The sequence below is a fragment of the Chinchilla lanigera genome, unplaced genomic scaffold (genome assembly GCF_000276665.1).
Source record: "Chinchilla lanigera isolate Chin_1 unplaced genomic scaffold, ChiLan1.0 scaffold00001, whole genome shotgun sequence".
Classification (NCBI taxonomy): Eukaryota; Metazoa; Chordata; class Mammalia; order Rodentia; family Chinchillidae; genus Chinchilla; species Chinchilla lanigera.
Window position 1 is genome coordinate 23,346,863 of NW_004955402.1, and position 18,117 is coordinate 23,364,979.

An 18,117-nucleotide genomic window follows, 5' to 3' on the forward strand; every position below is an offset into this window, starting at 1 on the left:
CTTTATAGGTAATCTGTTTCTTTTCTCCAGCAGCTTTTAATATTCTATTCTTTTGCTGGAGATCTGGGAACTTGACTGTTACATGTCTGGGTGTAGTTTTATTTTGGTTGTGGTTGTTTGGAGTTCTAAGTGCCTCATTTACTTGTATATCAGGGTTTTTTTCCGTGCTTGGGAAATTTTCTGCTATGATTTCTGCAGATACTCTTTTAATGTCAGTCGTGTTGCTTCCTGCTGTTTCATTGACTCCTATAATTCGTACATTATTCCTCTTTGCCTCATCTTGCAGCTGTTGAATTGACTTTTCCTGGATCCTTGCTATTTTTACAAGATCCTTTCTTTCATGGTTGCTAGCTCCCATGCTGTCTTCAAGGTCTGAGATTCTATCTTCAGCTTCATTCAAGTGGTTTTCGTAGCTTTCAGTGGCAGCTTTGTTTTCCTGGAAGTCTCTTAGAGTCTGGTTTATATATTCTAAGTCCTTTCTATATTTTTCGTTGAACGCTTCTGCCTCTTGCCTTTGTTATTCTATTTTCTTATATATTTCTTCTTCAGACTTTTTGAGCATGTCTTTCATTATTCTTGTCATTTCACTTTTTGCTTAAGAGATTATTTCTGATCTCATCTCTTCTATGGCCTTATGCAGTTGTTTCTTTACCTCCATTGCAATCATTTCAGCTATTTCAGGCATGTGATTACCAAGTTCTCCTATGCTGATGTCTCCTAGACTTGTTCTGATTGGGGTGAAGTTCTGGGATTGTGTTTTAGTCTTTTGTTTTGACATGTTTGCTATCGGTTGCAGAAAGCTCATTTTCCCACTTCAGTAGCTGCTCAGCCAAGACCACTAGTGTTCCTATTTTTCCTGTTTTTCAGGTTTGCCTCTGGGTGACCTCTGATTAGTGCCACTTAGTCTCGGGTTTTCCGGCAGTTTTTTATTTGTATCTAGTTATCCCCATTCTGAGACGTGGGCACTTGTGTCAGTTGATGGCCACCCTTCTGATCCAGCGTCCTCTTGCAGTTCAGTGCACGTGCACGACCTGACTCAGGTTGCACTGGTGCAACAATCCCGGTCCAGTGGACCTATGTCTCCAGGCAGTTTAGGGTACAAGCATAATTCAGACACAAACTGCAGGGTCTACAGTTTGTGAACCACCTAAATCTATGTCTCCAGTCAGTTCAGGACTCATACAGGAACCAGATGCAGCCCAGATGTGTATCAGTCACAGACTTCCCCAGTCTTCAACTCTCTAGAGGGTCTGGGCAAAGGCAAAGCACAGACTCGAATCCATGGGCCCTGCAGCTCCCAGAGTACCTGCTCTCTCAGCACAGGGCGCACGGGGCTCAGAGAGTCTGCTCGCCCAGCTCAGAGAGCCTGCTCGCCCAGCCCCCAGCCAGAGAAGTCCCCGGGTCCTCTCAGTTTGGGCCTCCTCTCTGCTGCAGCAGCGACTCAGTCTGTAATGTCCGCAGGGTCCTTGTTCATGCGTTCTGCCCTCAGGGATTAGATGGGAAATACTTGGCTCTCTCCGCGCCTTTCAGCTGGGAATCGTGGTGTGGGTTGAGCACAGACTCGAACACACGAGCCCTGCAGCTCCCGGAGTACTCGCTGTCTCGGTGCAGGGCGCGCGGGGCCTTGAGTTCTTTTTTTACATTTATACTAATACTTATTTGTTCATGCATAGACATACATTTATTCTTGTTTATGTATAATTTTTTTGCAATAGAGTACCTAATAAGTTAATGGTGGTTGCCTCTGGGTTGGGAACTTAACACCCTCAGGCACATGTTACTTAATACAATGAAAAGTTTCACAGTAAAAAGTGAAAATCCACGTCAATTACATATGTATTTTGTATATTAGTATACAGTATATGCTTAGTTCATTTTTATATCCCCATTGTAATGAACTCAGAAATCTTAGACCTAAAATCAATAGAAGAAAGGTACAAAGATTGAGTGAAATAGGAGAAGGCTCCCTTCAGCCAACAAATACTCATGAGTATTTAGTTAGGTTGCTGCACAAAAACCGGAACTATGACTTGAATTTTAAGACTTGGGAATTGAGTATTCTCAGTTTAGTACTTCATGTGAAGGTATTTATCCTCAACATGTTAATTTTCAGGTTTTGTTTGAAAAACAATTATTGACCATTTGCTGTGTGATCTTTTTCCAATCATTTGTGGAAGAGATAATCATGTTTTGTCATCTTATACTAAATTTTTTCTGATAGTTTTTAGAGCAGTTAACCTAAGATATAAGAAAGGTAATTAAGTATGCTTGAGAGATATCTTATGTTAACTCTTGCAGAAGACAAGAAAACTGCAGCTTTTTTCATTCTGCAGCATGTTTTTTTCCTTGTAATTTTAATAACTTGAAATTGAACAATATTAAAACTAGCTTATTCTAAAAATAAAACTGCAGGTAAAGTAAAATCTGTATTTGACACTACTTTTCTTCTCCTTCCCCCTTTCCCATACATATATTTACTTATATTTGGGTGGGGTTTCACTATAAACTTACAGAAAAGATACAAAGATAGAACTTCCACATATCCTTCACTCAACTTTCCATACATTTTGCATTAGATAGTACAATTGTCATAACTAAGAAATTAACCTTGGTGCAGTGGTATTGACTAAATTTCAGGCTTTCTTCATAATTTCTCCAATGTCATTTCACTAATAAGATTTTTCTGATACAGTGTCCAATTCAGGATCACACAATGCATTTGTCAATTCTTAGTCTCCTCGAATCTGTGATAACTCTTCAGTCTTTCATAACCTTGACACATAAAGAATATTACTTACATATTTTGTACAATGTCCCTTGATACAGGTTTTTCTGTTTTCTCTCAATTAGATTCAGATTTTGCATTTATGGCAAAAATATCATAGAAATGATGTGGTTCTGTCATAGGCTACCTGAAATTATCTTGTTACTGATGATACTAATCTTGATCATCTTGTTAAAGTGGTGTCTGCCAGGTTCCTCCATTGCGAAGTTATTTTCCCCTGTTGTAATTAGAAATATCTTAGTTTTATGGATTATAATCTAATATTGTTATGTTTTGTTGCTAAAATTACTCCAGTTTTGAAAATTGAGAGATGTTAAGAATATAAGAGCAAAAGCAAGTATGTAAGCAAGTAGGTAAATATATGTAAGTCTACATGACTTAAGGGATATTCTTCAGTCTTATAATAACAAATAACAAATTGTAAGCACAGGATATCTTGAAACAAACTAAGAACTGAGAACTAACAATATCTACCTAACCTGAAATCTAAGGAGACTTGTGCTGATAGTGAAAGACAGATGTTATTACTAGCTTATCTGAGTTGGACGTAGCTAGAAATGGGTTAGATTTTGATGGAATAGGCAGCAATGATAGCACGGGCAGGTGATAGCGTGGGAACCTTGGGACTGCAAATATAAGGAGCCCTTGAATTCTCTTGAAGATTGTTTCTTCCTTGTTCCTGCTTGGTGAGATCTCTGATAAAGGAGAATTCTGCTGAAGTACTGTACTTGGTGTGGGTCTGATAATTTTTAAAGTTATTAACCCAAGATACAGCAAAGGTAACTAAATATGCTTGAGTGATATTTTATGTTAATTCTTGGCAAGCCAAAAAATTACAGTAGCTATGGAAAGGACATGAAGTATTTTCCAGATCCTTCTTCTCTCTCATCTATAACAAAATTAAAGTTCATAAACATAGACAACATAAAGTATTGACCTTAGGGCATTCACAGAAACCATGTGTGGAGGGAGTTAGGCAGACAAAAAAACACACAGAGAGGGAAGAGTTACATGCTGATTCAGAACTATTAAAAAGGATAGGAGTATTTCAAAGACCCAAGCATACAGGGATTGATTAGCATAAACATAATTCTTATAATAACAACAAAAATATCTAGCCCATCCAAGATCTCCACCACCAGATTAACAAGTCAGTATCTAGTAAAAGTAGAAACTCATGAAGACATACCCTATAGGCAAGAAGACATAATGCTGAGGATGGAAGGGATATTAGAAAATAACATCTGGCCTACCTGAAAGAAAGTTATGGCTAAGGCCTAGGGAACTGACCCTTATGATACACTGAGGGTCATGATAACAACAAAATCCTTAAACCAGTCTAATAGCTGATTTGATTAACACAATCTCTACACTAAAAACCTACCCAAAGGGAAAGTTTTGAGTATTACAGAGCTGAGCATTCAAAATTTGTACCTGAGTCTCCACTAGACTACCCAAGATGTCCAGATATCAATAAAGTATGAGACATAGGAAAAAGTCAAGAAAACAGAGGGAAACGTGCTAAAGAGACTGAGTAATGGAAATAGATGTGATTAGGGCACAGGTGTTAAACAGCCTAATCTGTACTAATTATCTGTGGCTTCCAAATATATTGTCACAAAATTTAGCAGCTTAAAACAATGGAAAGCGTCCTGGGGGTTCTGTTACTTAAAGGAATTTTGAGGCTAACCTTAACTTCTTTAACACATTTTTTGTATGTTTGTATTGAGGTATCAACTTTAATCTTTCTGAAGTCTCAACAGAAGTTTCATACTTGCTTTTATCTTTAGGCCATGTTTTTCCTGGTGGTATCCTGAGCTGGAAATGTGTTTGGAAGACATTTAATCTTAGCATGTTTTGCTAACAGAGAGGGTGGCAATTTTTAAAATTATGAAGTTCCTGCTCATTTTATTGTTTCCTCAGCCACTCTCTTCTTCCAATTTATTATAAGCATCAAGAAATCACAAAAAAGAATCAAGTTATATCATATACATGTACAAATTCTCTTATGATGAGTGTGACCAATATGTATATCTAAAATGTACCAATAAAATCTGTAAGAAAGAAAAAAAGAAATCACGCAGTACCTTCAACATTCCTTGTGAACTAGTTTTCATCAGATTAAGCAAATGTAATAAGCAAGACAGAAGTCACTATCTATTAGTAACTTAATCTTAGATGTAATATTTTATCAAATTTTGAAGCTCCAACCTGAGAATTAAACAAGGACGTGAATATCTGTAGGCAGGAAGCACTGGGTCATATTTTATAGAACACCTATCACAGTCTTGTGATTTTTCCTAAATTAGCTTGTTTAAATATGTATTCTATAAATTCCATAATATTTTTATATACATAATGTCATCTGCCCATTAAAAATTTTTCTTTCCAATTTGTATACATTTTACTTCCTAGGAAGTTGTTTAACTGACTATGGCCTTCTTTCTTTCTTTCTTTCTTTCTTTCTTTCTTTCTTTCTTTCTTTCTTTCTTTCTTTCTTTCTTTTTTTTTTTTAGCTAGGGGCAGCACTAGGGGGAAAATCAGTTATTGGAACATAGGGAGCCAGAGGTTCTAGCTTTGCATTTGTACTGGCAGGTGTGTGACCAGGGGAAAGTTACTCAAGAAGGAAATCTGCCAAACACGTGCAGCACAGGAGAGGAGAGACCATCACCTGTCCTCCTGCGGTCAGCAAGGCAGGGGAGCATGCAGGTCCCTGGTAACCAGGTGTGAAGAAGCCTGACCTGGGCTGGGGATTTAGCTCAGCGGCACAGTGCCTGCCTGGCAAGCCTGAGGTCATGAGTTTGATTCCAGGTTCTAAAAAAAAACCAAGAAGCCCAACCTGTGCCGGGCACCGAGCTGCACCCAGGTTCCCATGGACAGCCTGCTGCTCACCCTTAGGTTGTAACCTCAGGAGCGACACAGCTGGGATCTCTGCTCTACCAGAAGCCCCTTGACCTCTAACAGTTTCTTTTTTTTTTTTTTTTTTTCTTTTTTTTGTACTTGGGATTTAAACTGGGGCTTTAGCACTGAGCTACATCTCCAGCATTAAAAAAGAAAAAAAATTTTTTTTTTTAAATTCTGGTGCAGGGTTTCACGAAATCACCAGGTTGCCAGGTGGGCTTGAATTTGCGATCCTCCAGCACACATCCAGTTTACAACCCTGTACACAACCCCAGCCTCCTTTCAAAGAGATAGTGGTAGCTGTCATTCTTTCTTTATACTTGAAGCACAAGATCAGGAACAGTTTGTTCACCCTTATAGGTACACTTTTTTTCATAGATGCTCTTTATTAGATTGAAGTAGTTTCTTCAGTTCCTAGGTTGTTGAGAATTCTTGTTGTGAATACATTAGATCTTGACAGATGCTTTTCCTTCACTTATTGATGACTCTGTCAGGTTTATCTTTTTTTTGTTAACATAATGAAATACATCCATTTTCTACTGTTAAACAAATCATGCTTTCCTATAATAAACCCAGTTTGGATGTGGTATTATTTATATGTCTGGGTTCATTTTGGTGTGTTTTTAAGGATTTTTCTAAACTGCATTTTTAGATAGATTGGGCTATAATTTTTTTCCCACAGTATTCTAATTAGATTTTGGTATCTAGATTATGGCTGCTGCAGTAATGAATATATGCCTGAACTGAAAGAGATAACCAATAAAGTTTTTTTTAAGACCAACTTAAAACATGTATTTCAATGATTAGATATTTGATTGACTTTGAACATTACATGTCATACCACTACCACTTACGCTTTGTTCCTTGAAAAATGTATTCTATTCTTCAAATTTTTAAGTAGTATATATTTTGATCAGCTTTACCTATAGCTAATCTTTCTGTATTCAAATTCATTTCTGTCATTTCCATTTTTAATATATCAATTGCCATTTTGATAATATAGGGAATTTATGCACTCTGCCATTTATCTCCAAATTCTTATTTCACTTAGAGTTTTTAACCCCTTATATTTTACTTAATGGGAAAGAAGAAAAATCTTTCCTTAGAGGGAATATAGTGAATAGTTTAATATTCATAACATTCTCATTACACCAAAATGAAACCTGGTACCCACTTTCTACCAACCTTTAATAACCTTTGGTAACTGTGATGGTTAACATTAATTATGTCAACTTGCTTGCCTCAAGATCAGTAAAGCATATTTCTTGGTGTGTCTGGGTGGGTCATGAAGGCATAACCTTGGGTGCCGTACATGGTCACTTGCTTCTTCCTGTCTGGTGCTGTCCTCCTGCTCTGCTTCCTGGCCACCATGAACTAAGCACTAAACCAGGTGACCATGCACTGAGTTCCCTAAAGACATGAGCCAAGTTAAACCTCTCCTTTAAGTTGTGAGTGTTGGGTATTTGAGTTCAGCAAAGGGAAAGCTGACTAATACGGTAATCACTATTCTACTTTCTGTCTTAATGACTTTTCTTATAAATGGAGTTAGTACAATACGCTGTCTTAAACTAGTGTTTTTTTAAACTTAGCATAATGATTTTAAGGTTTACCCGTGTAGTAGGTAGCATCTGTCAGTGCCTCATTTCTATTTACTCCTGAATATATATAATGAATGAATATATATAATTTACTCTTGAATATATATAATATCATATATATAATGCCATGTTTTGTTTATCCATCTTCAAATAGATAATCTGGATGGTTGTACTTTCTGGTTGTTATAAAAATGCATTTAATCTTTCATAATTAAGTATGACATTAGGCGTGGGTTTTTCATACCTGGCCTTTCTCAGATTGAAGAGGTTTCCTTCTTTATTTTTTTAAACCATGAGTCTGTTAGATAGTTTTTCAAATGTTTTTCTAAATCTACTTAGAATCATGTAGTTTTTATCTTTTATTCTGTTGATATGATCTATTGGTCATTTTTAGATGTTGAACCAGCTTTGTATTCCTGGGAAAAGTCTCATTTGGTCCTGGTATGATCATTTTTTATGTACCTAGATTCTGTTTGCTGCTATTTTGTTGAGGATTTTGGTGTTAATATTCATAAGACATACTGATTTATAATTATTAGCCCTATTTTGAACATAGATTGCTATGTCTGTGATTTCTGAAAGCACCTGTGTTCCTTTAGTTAGTACCTTTTAAATAAAAGCCAAATAACTTTTTTTGAGTTTGTCAAGAGGGAATTAAGGTGATGCCATTGATGTTTTTTTTTTTTTTTTTGAGGCAGGGTCTCTGTATGCTATTCAGGCTGGTATTGAACTCACCATGTAGCATAGGCTGGTCTTGAACTCACAGTGATCCTCCTGCCTGAGCATCTCCAGTGCTTGGATTATAGGCATGCGACACCACCTAGCATCCATTGAAATATTTTTAAATGATAAAATACCTTCTTTTCACCATGACTTTGCTTGAAAGCAGTATGTCCTTTCTTTGTTTGCCAGGTTTCCTATGAAATCTCTTCCTTTTCCATATCTTACCAAGTTGATATTCATTATAAAATATGACTAGCATACCCAGCTCCCACCTGGAAGATATTAAATGGGGAAGAAACTTAATTGGTTGACTATTCAGTAAGCTGTGTTTCTCTCTGGGAGAGAAGCTTTGCCATCTTAGCCTTGTCTTTCATCTTAGTGTAAAAGTATTCATTCCTGGAATATCTGTAAGAATATTTGAGATATGCAAAGTTATAAAATAAATCTCTTCTAAAACATTAGTTTTACTAAAAAATTAGAACAGGTAAAGGCCAGAGACTTTTTATATTAAATCTGGCAAGACTTTTATTCAGAAAAGTATAAAGTATACAGGAATTTTTAAGGTAAAATGTAAGACTTAAAGAGAAATTCATTACTTTTGTTACAATTTCCAATACCAACACCCTCTCTAAGGATATGAGTATTTTTTTTTTTTTTTTTTTGGTTTTTCTCCAGTACTGGGAACCAAACCCACGACCTTGCGCTTGCCAGGCAGGTGCTTTGCCGCTGAGCTACATCCCCCAGGCCCTGATATGAGTACTTTTTTTGTTGTTAGATAAGTATAGATTTTGTGGAAGTTTTTGAGATATGATCTGAGGTATTAAATTATTAATGACAATAGGGATTTGTGAACAGGTTATTGTCTTCCTTATAAATAATTAACAAACCAATACCAGAAATATCCTCCTGTTCAGTTTTAACCTTTTTATCCTTTAATTAAGTAATTCCCTCTCCTGTGTTTAGATTTTCATTTTGTTGACTAACTTATTGCAGTACAGAGGGTATGGACCTTTTTATGTTACTTTCATAGTCTGAGAATGCTTAAGTGAAAAATTTAAATCATATATTAAATTATTGGACATATCTCATTGCTGCAATATTATTGAGCAACTGAGCGTAAATTAAACAAGATAGATTTCAAAATAGATACCAAATCTTAGGTTTGCTTTACTGCCATGTGCTCTATATTTAAACTCTGTAGTAATGTACTTGGTCATATTAACTGTACAAATGGACCACAGAGAAGCCATGTATATCTTTAAATAGTCCTACAGAGAAAGCGTTACTCTTTGTTCTTAATGTAGCTTTTTAATTTTATAACCTTCCAGAACATAGTTACTGAAGAATAATCTAATCATAACAACGTAAAAGTTTTTAAAGCCCTATTTAATAGTGTAGCAACAAATATTTGAAACATACTCCAGAAGCCACATTTTGAAAAGAATAATTTTATCTGGCTAGAGATCTTTAAACTTTGAGAGAAGCTCATCATAGACTCTGACATTATGAAATGTAACTGTACAAGCATTTTCCCCCTCGATGATACTAGATTTTCAGGGTTCTTCAAGTCTACCAAAATAAGGAAGTATAAGTTGGGGTACATCTGTGTGTTCTGACCGGGCCAAGTGCTCTGATAACATTTAGATTAATGTTCAGTTAAATTTGGCAGTCTGCTTTCTTGTTAATTGTTTTTTTATGGCCCCCTAGCGTTGCTTGGTGAAGAAACAAGTCTTTGGGGCACTTTTCATATTTATATGAGTTTTATAAATGGGATTTAAACTATAAGAACATTTGTTTAGTTTTCTTTTCGATATGCTATACTAAATAAAATTATTGTGATTATTTTTTTCTTAATAGCAAATATTTTTATTTGGCAACAGTAGCCAGTCAGCAAGTATTTCTAAATGAATGAAATGTAATCTCTTATTGACTTCATGATTTTCTTCTTCAGTCATGTTTTTAAGATTTTATTCATTTAAAATTTTGCTACCTCATTTCTCACCTTGACATCGTTTATTTTTTCCTTATATAGATATATCATTAAGTCATTTTGTCTTTGTCTATGTAAAAGCCTATAGATTCATGACTTCATTTCATATCTTCATGCTGAATTTTGCCTCTTTATACTTTTTAATATTTCTTATATGCACATATTCCTCTCTCATTCTGTGGGCATTGCTTTTGCTTATAATATTGTTTGTATGCATTGTCCCACGATCAAATGTTTGACTTTATTTCTTTTTTTTAATTTTAATTTTAATTTTTTTTTACTTTATTTCTTTACAAATGCTCACTATATTTATAAAAAGTATGTATATACTATCAGGATATTTACAGTGTAATGAAGAAAATTCTAAAACTTCACCTAGAAAGAATTATACAATTGTTTGGTCTACCATTTTTTCTTTATGGATGAGAGTAAGGTTGCTCAGAGAGGTAAGCAGATTTTGCCAAAGTTACTGTGAAAAATGTTAATGCCAGTTTACTTGAGAGTAATGACAAGAGAAGGCATTGTAGAGACTGAAATATAGAGGGCAAGATAGAGTATAAACTTGATAACAACTTGATAATAGAGTATAAGTCCTCCACATGTGTGTATGTTTGTTTGGTTTCCTGGGTTACTTATGAACATATCAGTCTTAGAGATTACCCTGCTAAAAAAGAAGGGTCTTGGAATATGGCTTGGGGAAATTGCTTGAATGTCATAATGCGGCAGAAGAAAGAAATCTATTGAGCATTACAGTGTGCTGTACACAAATTATTTTTACTTAAAAATTATTTGAAATTATTTTTCACACATTATTTCAAAGATAATGTGGCAGAGTAGAATTGCAACTTGATTAGCTTTGAGATCTATCCCAGGGATTGGTGGAGTATATTTCTAGGGATATGTGGGTGGATCATGGAAGCATGGCATTGGGGTCTATGCCACGTCCCTCCCCCTTCTGCTTAGTACTGTTCTCCTCTGCTTCTTGGCCGTCATGAAATAAGCAGTTTTGCTCAAAGACATCCTTCCATCCTGATGCCTCTGCTTTAGAGCCACCCAATTATGGACTGAAACTATGAACAAATTCAGCCTATCCTTTAATTTGTAGGTGTCAGGTATTGTGTCTCAGCTATGAGAAAGCTGACAAATAGAGACAGGAAATCAACTCTAGAACATTCAGAATTCCAATTTTCATTTAGTTATTTCATTGATTTCAATATGTCTGTCAGAGGACACCAAGAAAGAAAGCCTGTAGGGCTCATATTATTCAGAACTTGTTCTGGTAGAATAAGGTTCTTTAAGGAGTCTAAGTTTAGTAGCTTAAACAAGAAGTTTACATTCCTTATAGATATGACTTGTGCCTGTATCTGTGAGATCTTCTGGACATGTTGTATAAGTACAAGTGGGAAAGAAATTCAGGATTAACATCTCTGTACTAAGAGCGACATGAAAATTAGGGTTGTTCTAATATATACTTTGGTGAATTGTCAATTTTAATATTGGTCATGTTTAGAGTTTTTTAAAACAATTTTTGTCCCTATGTGCTCTTGTCAGAAACCATTCTTTTTTGGTATAATTAAGTTGGGATGCTTTTCAGAGTTAAATATTAATGATAAAGATGTTTTTGGTTCATGTTTTTAAATTTATAACCTTTCTGGACTAAGAGTGAGTATAGTGAAAAGCCTCCTATTAATGATGTCTTTTTATTCCAGTCCAGTTTTTTTGTGCATTACTGAAGGATGCAGGGTATCAGTACCAAGTAAAAAGTAATATTTCATACACATATTTAGTAAAATATTTAATATATATATGATTTCCATTTCCTTTACAGAATTTAACTAAAAATATGAAAGGAATCTAAGTCCAAACAAATTGGTAATGTTGATAAATAAAGAATTAAATGTGTTTTTAGCCTTCTTTCTGCTCTGGATTATAATTCAGCACCTATGTTCTGTGTAGGACTGATATAGAAAATACTTTGTGATGACTGAAAACATTCTTGTTTCTTCAGATTGAAGTAAAATTTACATACATTTGGTTGAAGTAAAGATTTCATGCATATTTTGTTACCAAGATGAGGAAATTGCCATATTGCTTTACAAAAGGTTAAATTAAAAAACAAAACACAAGCACACCTATAATCTCAGCACTCTCTGAGGCCGAGGCAGGAGGATTATAAATTCAAGCCCAGCTGGGACAATTTAGTGAGATTCTGTCTCAGAAATAATTAACTAAAGAATATAAAGGCTTGGGTATGCAACTAAGCACAAAGGCCCTGGGTTCAGTCCCCAGAACCACAAAACAAGGAAGCACAAAATCTGCTTGAAGAAATTCCAGCACATTTTTTGAAGAAATTTAATTTTGGTAAACTGTAGCTGTAGGCACATATTTTTATCCTGATGGGCATTTTTTCTCCTATCCTTCATTTGAATATTTTTTTTAGAGTAAGTGAAGAAAAGGAAGTGACAGAAGAACGACTGAAAGCTGAGCAGGAATCATTTGAAAAGAAGATCAGGCAGTTGGAAGAACAGAATGAACTGATCATCAGAGAAAGGGAAGATATCCTTTTTGAAAACCTTCTTTTTTAATGTGCAGGAAGTTTGACTTTTTATGAATAAAATGTAAATTCCAGAGAAATAATTGTTCTAATTTATAACAGGGAATAAATCTGCATGTACTGCCATTTCTAGGCAACCAGATACACTTAACAGCATGTGCTGTTGTTTCCTTTGTGCTTGATAAGGACACCCAGCTGTTCTGCTGCTGCTATTGTGCTGCACAGCACATATTTGTCAACTAAAAAAGACAATAAGAAATTTGGACATTAAAATGTAGTATTGGAACTTTATTAAATTCCATTCCACTACTGTAAGTGAGCCAGAACCTACTTGTACTTGGTATTATTTCTAGCTAAAACTTTGACAATCTTAAGGAATTCTACTCTGAAATTATAAAAATAAAAATATTCTCTGTAATGTATAGATATTGTAATTGATAAATATTTACATTGCAGCATAAAACTTCTGAACTCGTGGAAGAATAACTGTTGAGTTTAGAACTAGGTAGAGATGATAATAGGTAGATAGATAGAGATATGTATATTGCATTATTTGTTTGAAAGTAAAAACATTTAAACTTAATTATACTTAAAGAGATATCTGAGTGAAAATGAGCATACTTCTGAAGTTTGTTTTGAATAGGTAGAATTAATTATCTTTGGGTATTTTATGCAGTGGCATTGACATAAGAGAGGAATGACTATCCCTAAAGTTAAGGTGACTGATCTGCCAGCAAAACTGATATATGAATGCTTGAAAAAACTATTGTACTTACTGGCAATATGATCATTAACTTGATTGTTAGATATTATTTCAAAGATTCTGAAAGTGTCAAAAATGGTCATACATTGACAATAACTATGCCTTTGTGAATACTAGAAAGCATAGAAGCATAAGCATAAATTAATTAGCTTAAAAAACACAAAACTGTCACATGAAAAATGAGTTCTGAATTTCTGTTTTTCAAATAGTGGGAGTGTTAGAAAATTAATATAATCACAATCCTCAGACTCAATTTGCTGAGTAGAACATTAATAAGGCTTATTTAACCCACAACTATAAAGTGTAGTTTTGAGATCTATATATCTGGATAATCATCTCAGGCCTTGTCTGCTTTGATTTTATTGCTCTGAGTTGTCACCTTCAGACTAATCTTTTTTTCTTCCAGCTACTGTTCTCTCCAGGTTAGAGAAATTCTGTTTAGTCAGAATTTGCAACACACTTTGCCTAGTACTTTAAAGAAATAGTAGATTAAGAATGCTTTTTTTGGACAACAAAAATTCAACTTACAGGGCCTTTTTCCCACATAAGAACTCTGGAGATAGCCTCTGGCATTAATTTGACGGCTTAAAAACTTCAGTGTTTGCATCTATACAGTTCTCCTAGCTTTTTTCTAATGGTTGTGCTAATTGTCGGTATCATACAAAAATGATCAAAATATATAGTGAATGTCTAAAAAAATTTTATATTAAAAGACATATTGCTATTAATCCCTCACACAATTCTTTGTCATTTCACATATACTTGTTCCATCATTCTTGCCACTTTTTGAAGTGACTGTGGAAGTCCTACTTCATGCCTTTATGAAGTATGATAAAAAATATAGTGAATGGACACACACCTTTGGTGGGTGGACTGACTGGAACCCCAAGACCCAGGACAGCTGGCCCAGGTGTGCAGGTGCACACATGCCTTTGGAAGGTGGGATAATCAACAAGACCAGCAATGTGGAAGTGTCTTAAGCAGCAGCACGGAGCCAGCAGTTGGGCTCTAGAGAACTCCACCAACAGAAGACCAGTCCCAGTCCCCACATCCAGAGGCCAAGATCAGCGCCATACCTAGCACAATTCCCATGGCATACTTCACTGGAGTATATGGCACATTTCTGGGATCTAACATGGACACTATCACAGAACTGTTTTGTTGTTTTTTTTTTGTCTTTTTTTGAGACAGGGTCTCCTTATGCAGTTCAGGCTGGCCTTGAGCTGACTTTGTAGCCCAGGCTGGTCTTGAACTTGCAACAATCCTCAGCCTCCCAGGTGCTGGGATTACAGGCATGCGCCACCACGCCCAGCACAGAACTGTAAATACTAGAGATATTTTACTACTTTTATTCTCCCTTGTTTGTCTGATTGGCTATCCCTTCCCTTTCCTGTTTAGTTGGATGTCATTTTGCTTTGTATTTTATGATTATTTTTGTTTTTGAGGTTTTTCTTTCTGTTTTTCCCCCTCTCCTCTGATCTCTTTTCTTTTCCTTCTCTTTCTTCTTTTTTCACTGTTTATATTTCTTTTTGTGTTCTTCTGTTGATCCTCTTTCTCTTTCACTATTCTCAACTACTTCTTGAATTTAAACTTTCAAGTGAGTAAGCATTTCCTCTTTCCTTTCTGACTTCTCCTTTGCATTCTATTTCATTCTTTCCCTCCTGTATCCTCCAGTTTTACAAAACTCAGGTGATCATCTTTTGACCTCCAGCCTTGACTCTACTATATTTGACTTCATTCATCATTTTATCCTGTCCCCTACCCATCTTAACCTCCCTGCCCCCTGGAAAAGGAGAAAATCACTCCAGTAAGGGGAAAATTAAGTACATGGTATATGTTTGATTTTGTTATATAACTTTAGAGTTTGTACCTGTGGTTGGAGGTAGCAGGTTAATGGTTACCATAGTTTGTCAGTAGTTAAACTGTACTTGAAACTATTGTTATTACTAACTGTACTACATTAGCCAGGATATCATACATGTTATACTCAGTTTTTCTCCTCTGTATGCTAGCACTGTGATTGTATAGGTATAGAGTCATAATCATCACCACAGCCCAGTACCAAAGCATTGGGTGTTGAGCCAAATAGTAACTTTGCATCTGTGTAGTCAGGGTTTGCAAGGAAAACAATTCAATATAGGACACTTAATTTATAGCATTATTTTATAATAGTCACCCAAAAAGTCATATATAAAAAAGTGCAGGAAATCTGTCTACACACTAAAGACCCAAAGAACACCAGCTGAGGGCCTGGATCCCATGGCAGTGTCCTACATGAGTCCAGCTTAAGACCTAGAGCCCATGGCAATGCCCCCCGGAGTCCAGCTGGAGGCTGGGAGCCTATAACAGTATCTCATGCAGGCCTGTTTCAAGGATGTGAGCTGGGAAGGCCCCAAAGTCAGTGGTGGAAGCTAAAAAGTCTGTCCCAGAGGGATGAAGGATCTGTGCCAGGGATCTGCACTGGAGCCAGGAAGCAACACTCAAAGTAAGAACCAGAGCTCTCCCTAAAAGTACCACAGCCATCTTCAGTGACAACAAGGTCCCGAGTTCCTCCAATGAAGAGAACAGCCAAGTTCATATCAGGAAAACCAGTGTGACAAGCTCTCCAGGACAATGAACTATACACTGTCTTCCCCTCTGGAGCCCCGAAGTGATACTCAGAGTAAGGACCACAACCCCACCAAAGTGAACCACAGCCATCCTCAGTGAAAACAAGGTCCTGAGCTCCTCCAGTGATGAGAACAACCAAGTTCATATCAGGAAAGCCAGCATGACAAACTCCTCCAGAAGAACCAACAGCACCCTGGAGAACCAGTAGCCCCATGACAACACCTCTTCTTCTCCAGTTCTTTTTATTTTGTTGTTGGCAACAATCCTTACATGGGCTTTCCATATCCAGCACCATGCTGATTCAGTTCTGCTGGGTGTTACAGGTAGACCACCACAGCATCCTTTACAAATTGGGAAGGTAGGTTTTGGGATAGCTCTAAAGAACCACCTACATCTAGAGGACTTCCCTGAAGAGCAGACATCTCCTAGGGAAGCCTCAATACTAAGGATAAAGCTATCTATCATAAGGAATTGGCAAGAATCAATATACAAAACAAAGTAAAAAAGAGAAAATAGAAAATAATAAGATGCAGAAGAAAAATGCAACCTTTAGACCCCTCAACCCACCCAGGACAAGCCCAGAACACACTGAGATAGATGAAATTAGAAGTCAAACATTGGAACTTTCTGAAATGATAGCAAGAGAAGTGAAAAAACAAGTGGTAAAGGTTATAGAGAAGATAATCTCTCAGGTACAAAAAGAAATGATACTTAAAATCAAAGATATTAGAGAAGACAGATAAAAGAAGAGATGAACTTAGAAAAATGATGGAAATAAAAATGCCCAACATAGGAAAGGAAAGAAATAGAATCCATCCATGTGTCTTAGTTATTTTTTTCTCATTGCTGAAGCAAAATACCTGATGCCCACAATTAATGTAGGAAAGGTTTATTTAGCTCATAGTTTGTGGAGTTTTCAATCCATACTCGGCTGGCTCCAAGGCAGAGTGGCATATGGCAGAGGACAACAATTCATGGTGGCAGAAGACAGCAAAAGCAACAAATGCAAAAAGGGAGGACCAGGTGGGAAGAGCAAGCTTCTTTCCCTTCCTTATATTGTATATTAACTACCCGCCCCTGGGCAGGTGTAGTACTCACACCCGTAGTCCCAACTCTGGACCATGGATCAGTCATAAACTCTAAAAGCCCACCCCATGACTGCATGAGGCTTTGCGGGGACATCCAGACACAAACCATAACACCATGAAACAGATCCAAATGAATCCAAGAGATTAAAGCCTCCACTGAAAGTATATGCAACAGATTGAATGAAGGAGAGGATAGAATATCAGATTTTGAAGACTGAATTGCAGCTGGAGATCATGAAAAGAATTGTATATCAAAAATAGCCAGAATCCATGAAAAATCAATCCAACAGCTACAAGATGAAGCAAAGAAGAATAACATAATATTGATTGGAGTCAGGGAGAAAGCTGGAGACAGTGCAGATTCCATAAAAAACTCTTCATGGAAATAATGTCAGAGGATGTGAGGGCAATCTGGCTGCGACATCTGTCCACTCATTTATTGCCATGGTTGATTTGGCAAATCTGGCTGGTGAGGCAGGTGTCCCCTTCCTCCCTCAGTGCTCCACGTGTGTCCCTCCCACTGGGTTGAGGAGGATGACCACCCCTGATAGAGGAGGGCTGTTCCTCGATCAAGGGTATACAGGTAGCTGTGCTCTTCTGCTAGAACCTGCAAACAAGCTCTCAAGAAATAATGACAGAAAAATTCCCAAGCATGGATAAAAATTTGACATACAAATAAATGAAGCATGTAGAACTACAAACAGCCATGACTAAAATAAAACTACAACAAAACATATGATGATCAAGATTTTAGAAATTGAGCACAAGATACACGGGCAACACTCAAAAATCAGTAGCTTTCCTGTACACAGACAACAAATTCACAGAGAGAGAAGTTAAGAAAACCACTCCCTTCATAGTAACACCCAAAAAAAAGAAATACTTAGGAATCAATCTAACAGGAAGTAAAAGATCTATACATTGAAATTTACAGTACTCTGTTTTTTTGTTTTTTTGGGGGTGTGGTTTCTGGTACGGGGAATCAAACTCACAATCTTGCACTTGCCAGGCAGGTGCTGTGCCACTGAGCTAAATCCCCAGCCCTACAGTACTCTGAAAAAGGAGATTGAAGAGGATATCAGAAAATGGAAAGATACTCCTTACT

General features: G+C 36.4%; 1 protein-coding gene and 1 long non-coding RNA gene across 11 annotated transcripts in view; one reads left to right on the forward strand and one right to left on the reverse strand.

The window, feature by feature from the left end:
• Positions 1-3,002, reverse strand: part of LOC102013669 — a 17,303-nt gene extending 14,301 nt beyond the window's left edge. Inside the window, exon 1 of the long non-coding RNA XR_259064.1 lies at positions 2,913-3,002. This is a non-coding gene — a long non-coding RNA (uncharacterized LOC102013669). The remainder of the gene's footprint in view (positions 1-2,912) is intronic.
• Positions 1-18,117, forward strand: part of Kiaa1328 (KIAA1328 ortholog) — a 293,177-nt gene that overhangs the window by 48,619 nt on the left and 226,441 nt on the right. For 8 of the 10 annotated variants that reach the window (XM_013510276.1, XM_005372830.2, XM_005372829.2 and 5 more), the window contains one exon: positions 12,438-12,553. The exons of the other annotated variants lie outside the window; for them this stretch is intronic. In XM_013510276.1, the coding sequence (XP_013365730.1) occupies positions 12,438-12,553 (116 nt within the window). The remainder of the gene's footprint in view (positions 1-12,437; positions 12,554-18,117) is intronic. 10 annotated transcript variants of the gene reach the window in all.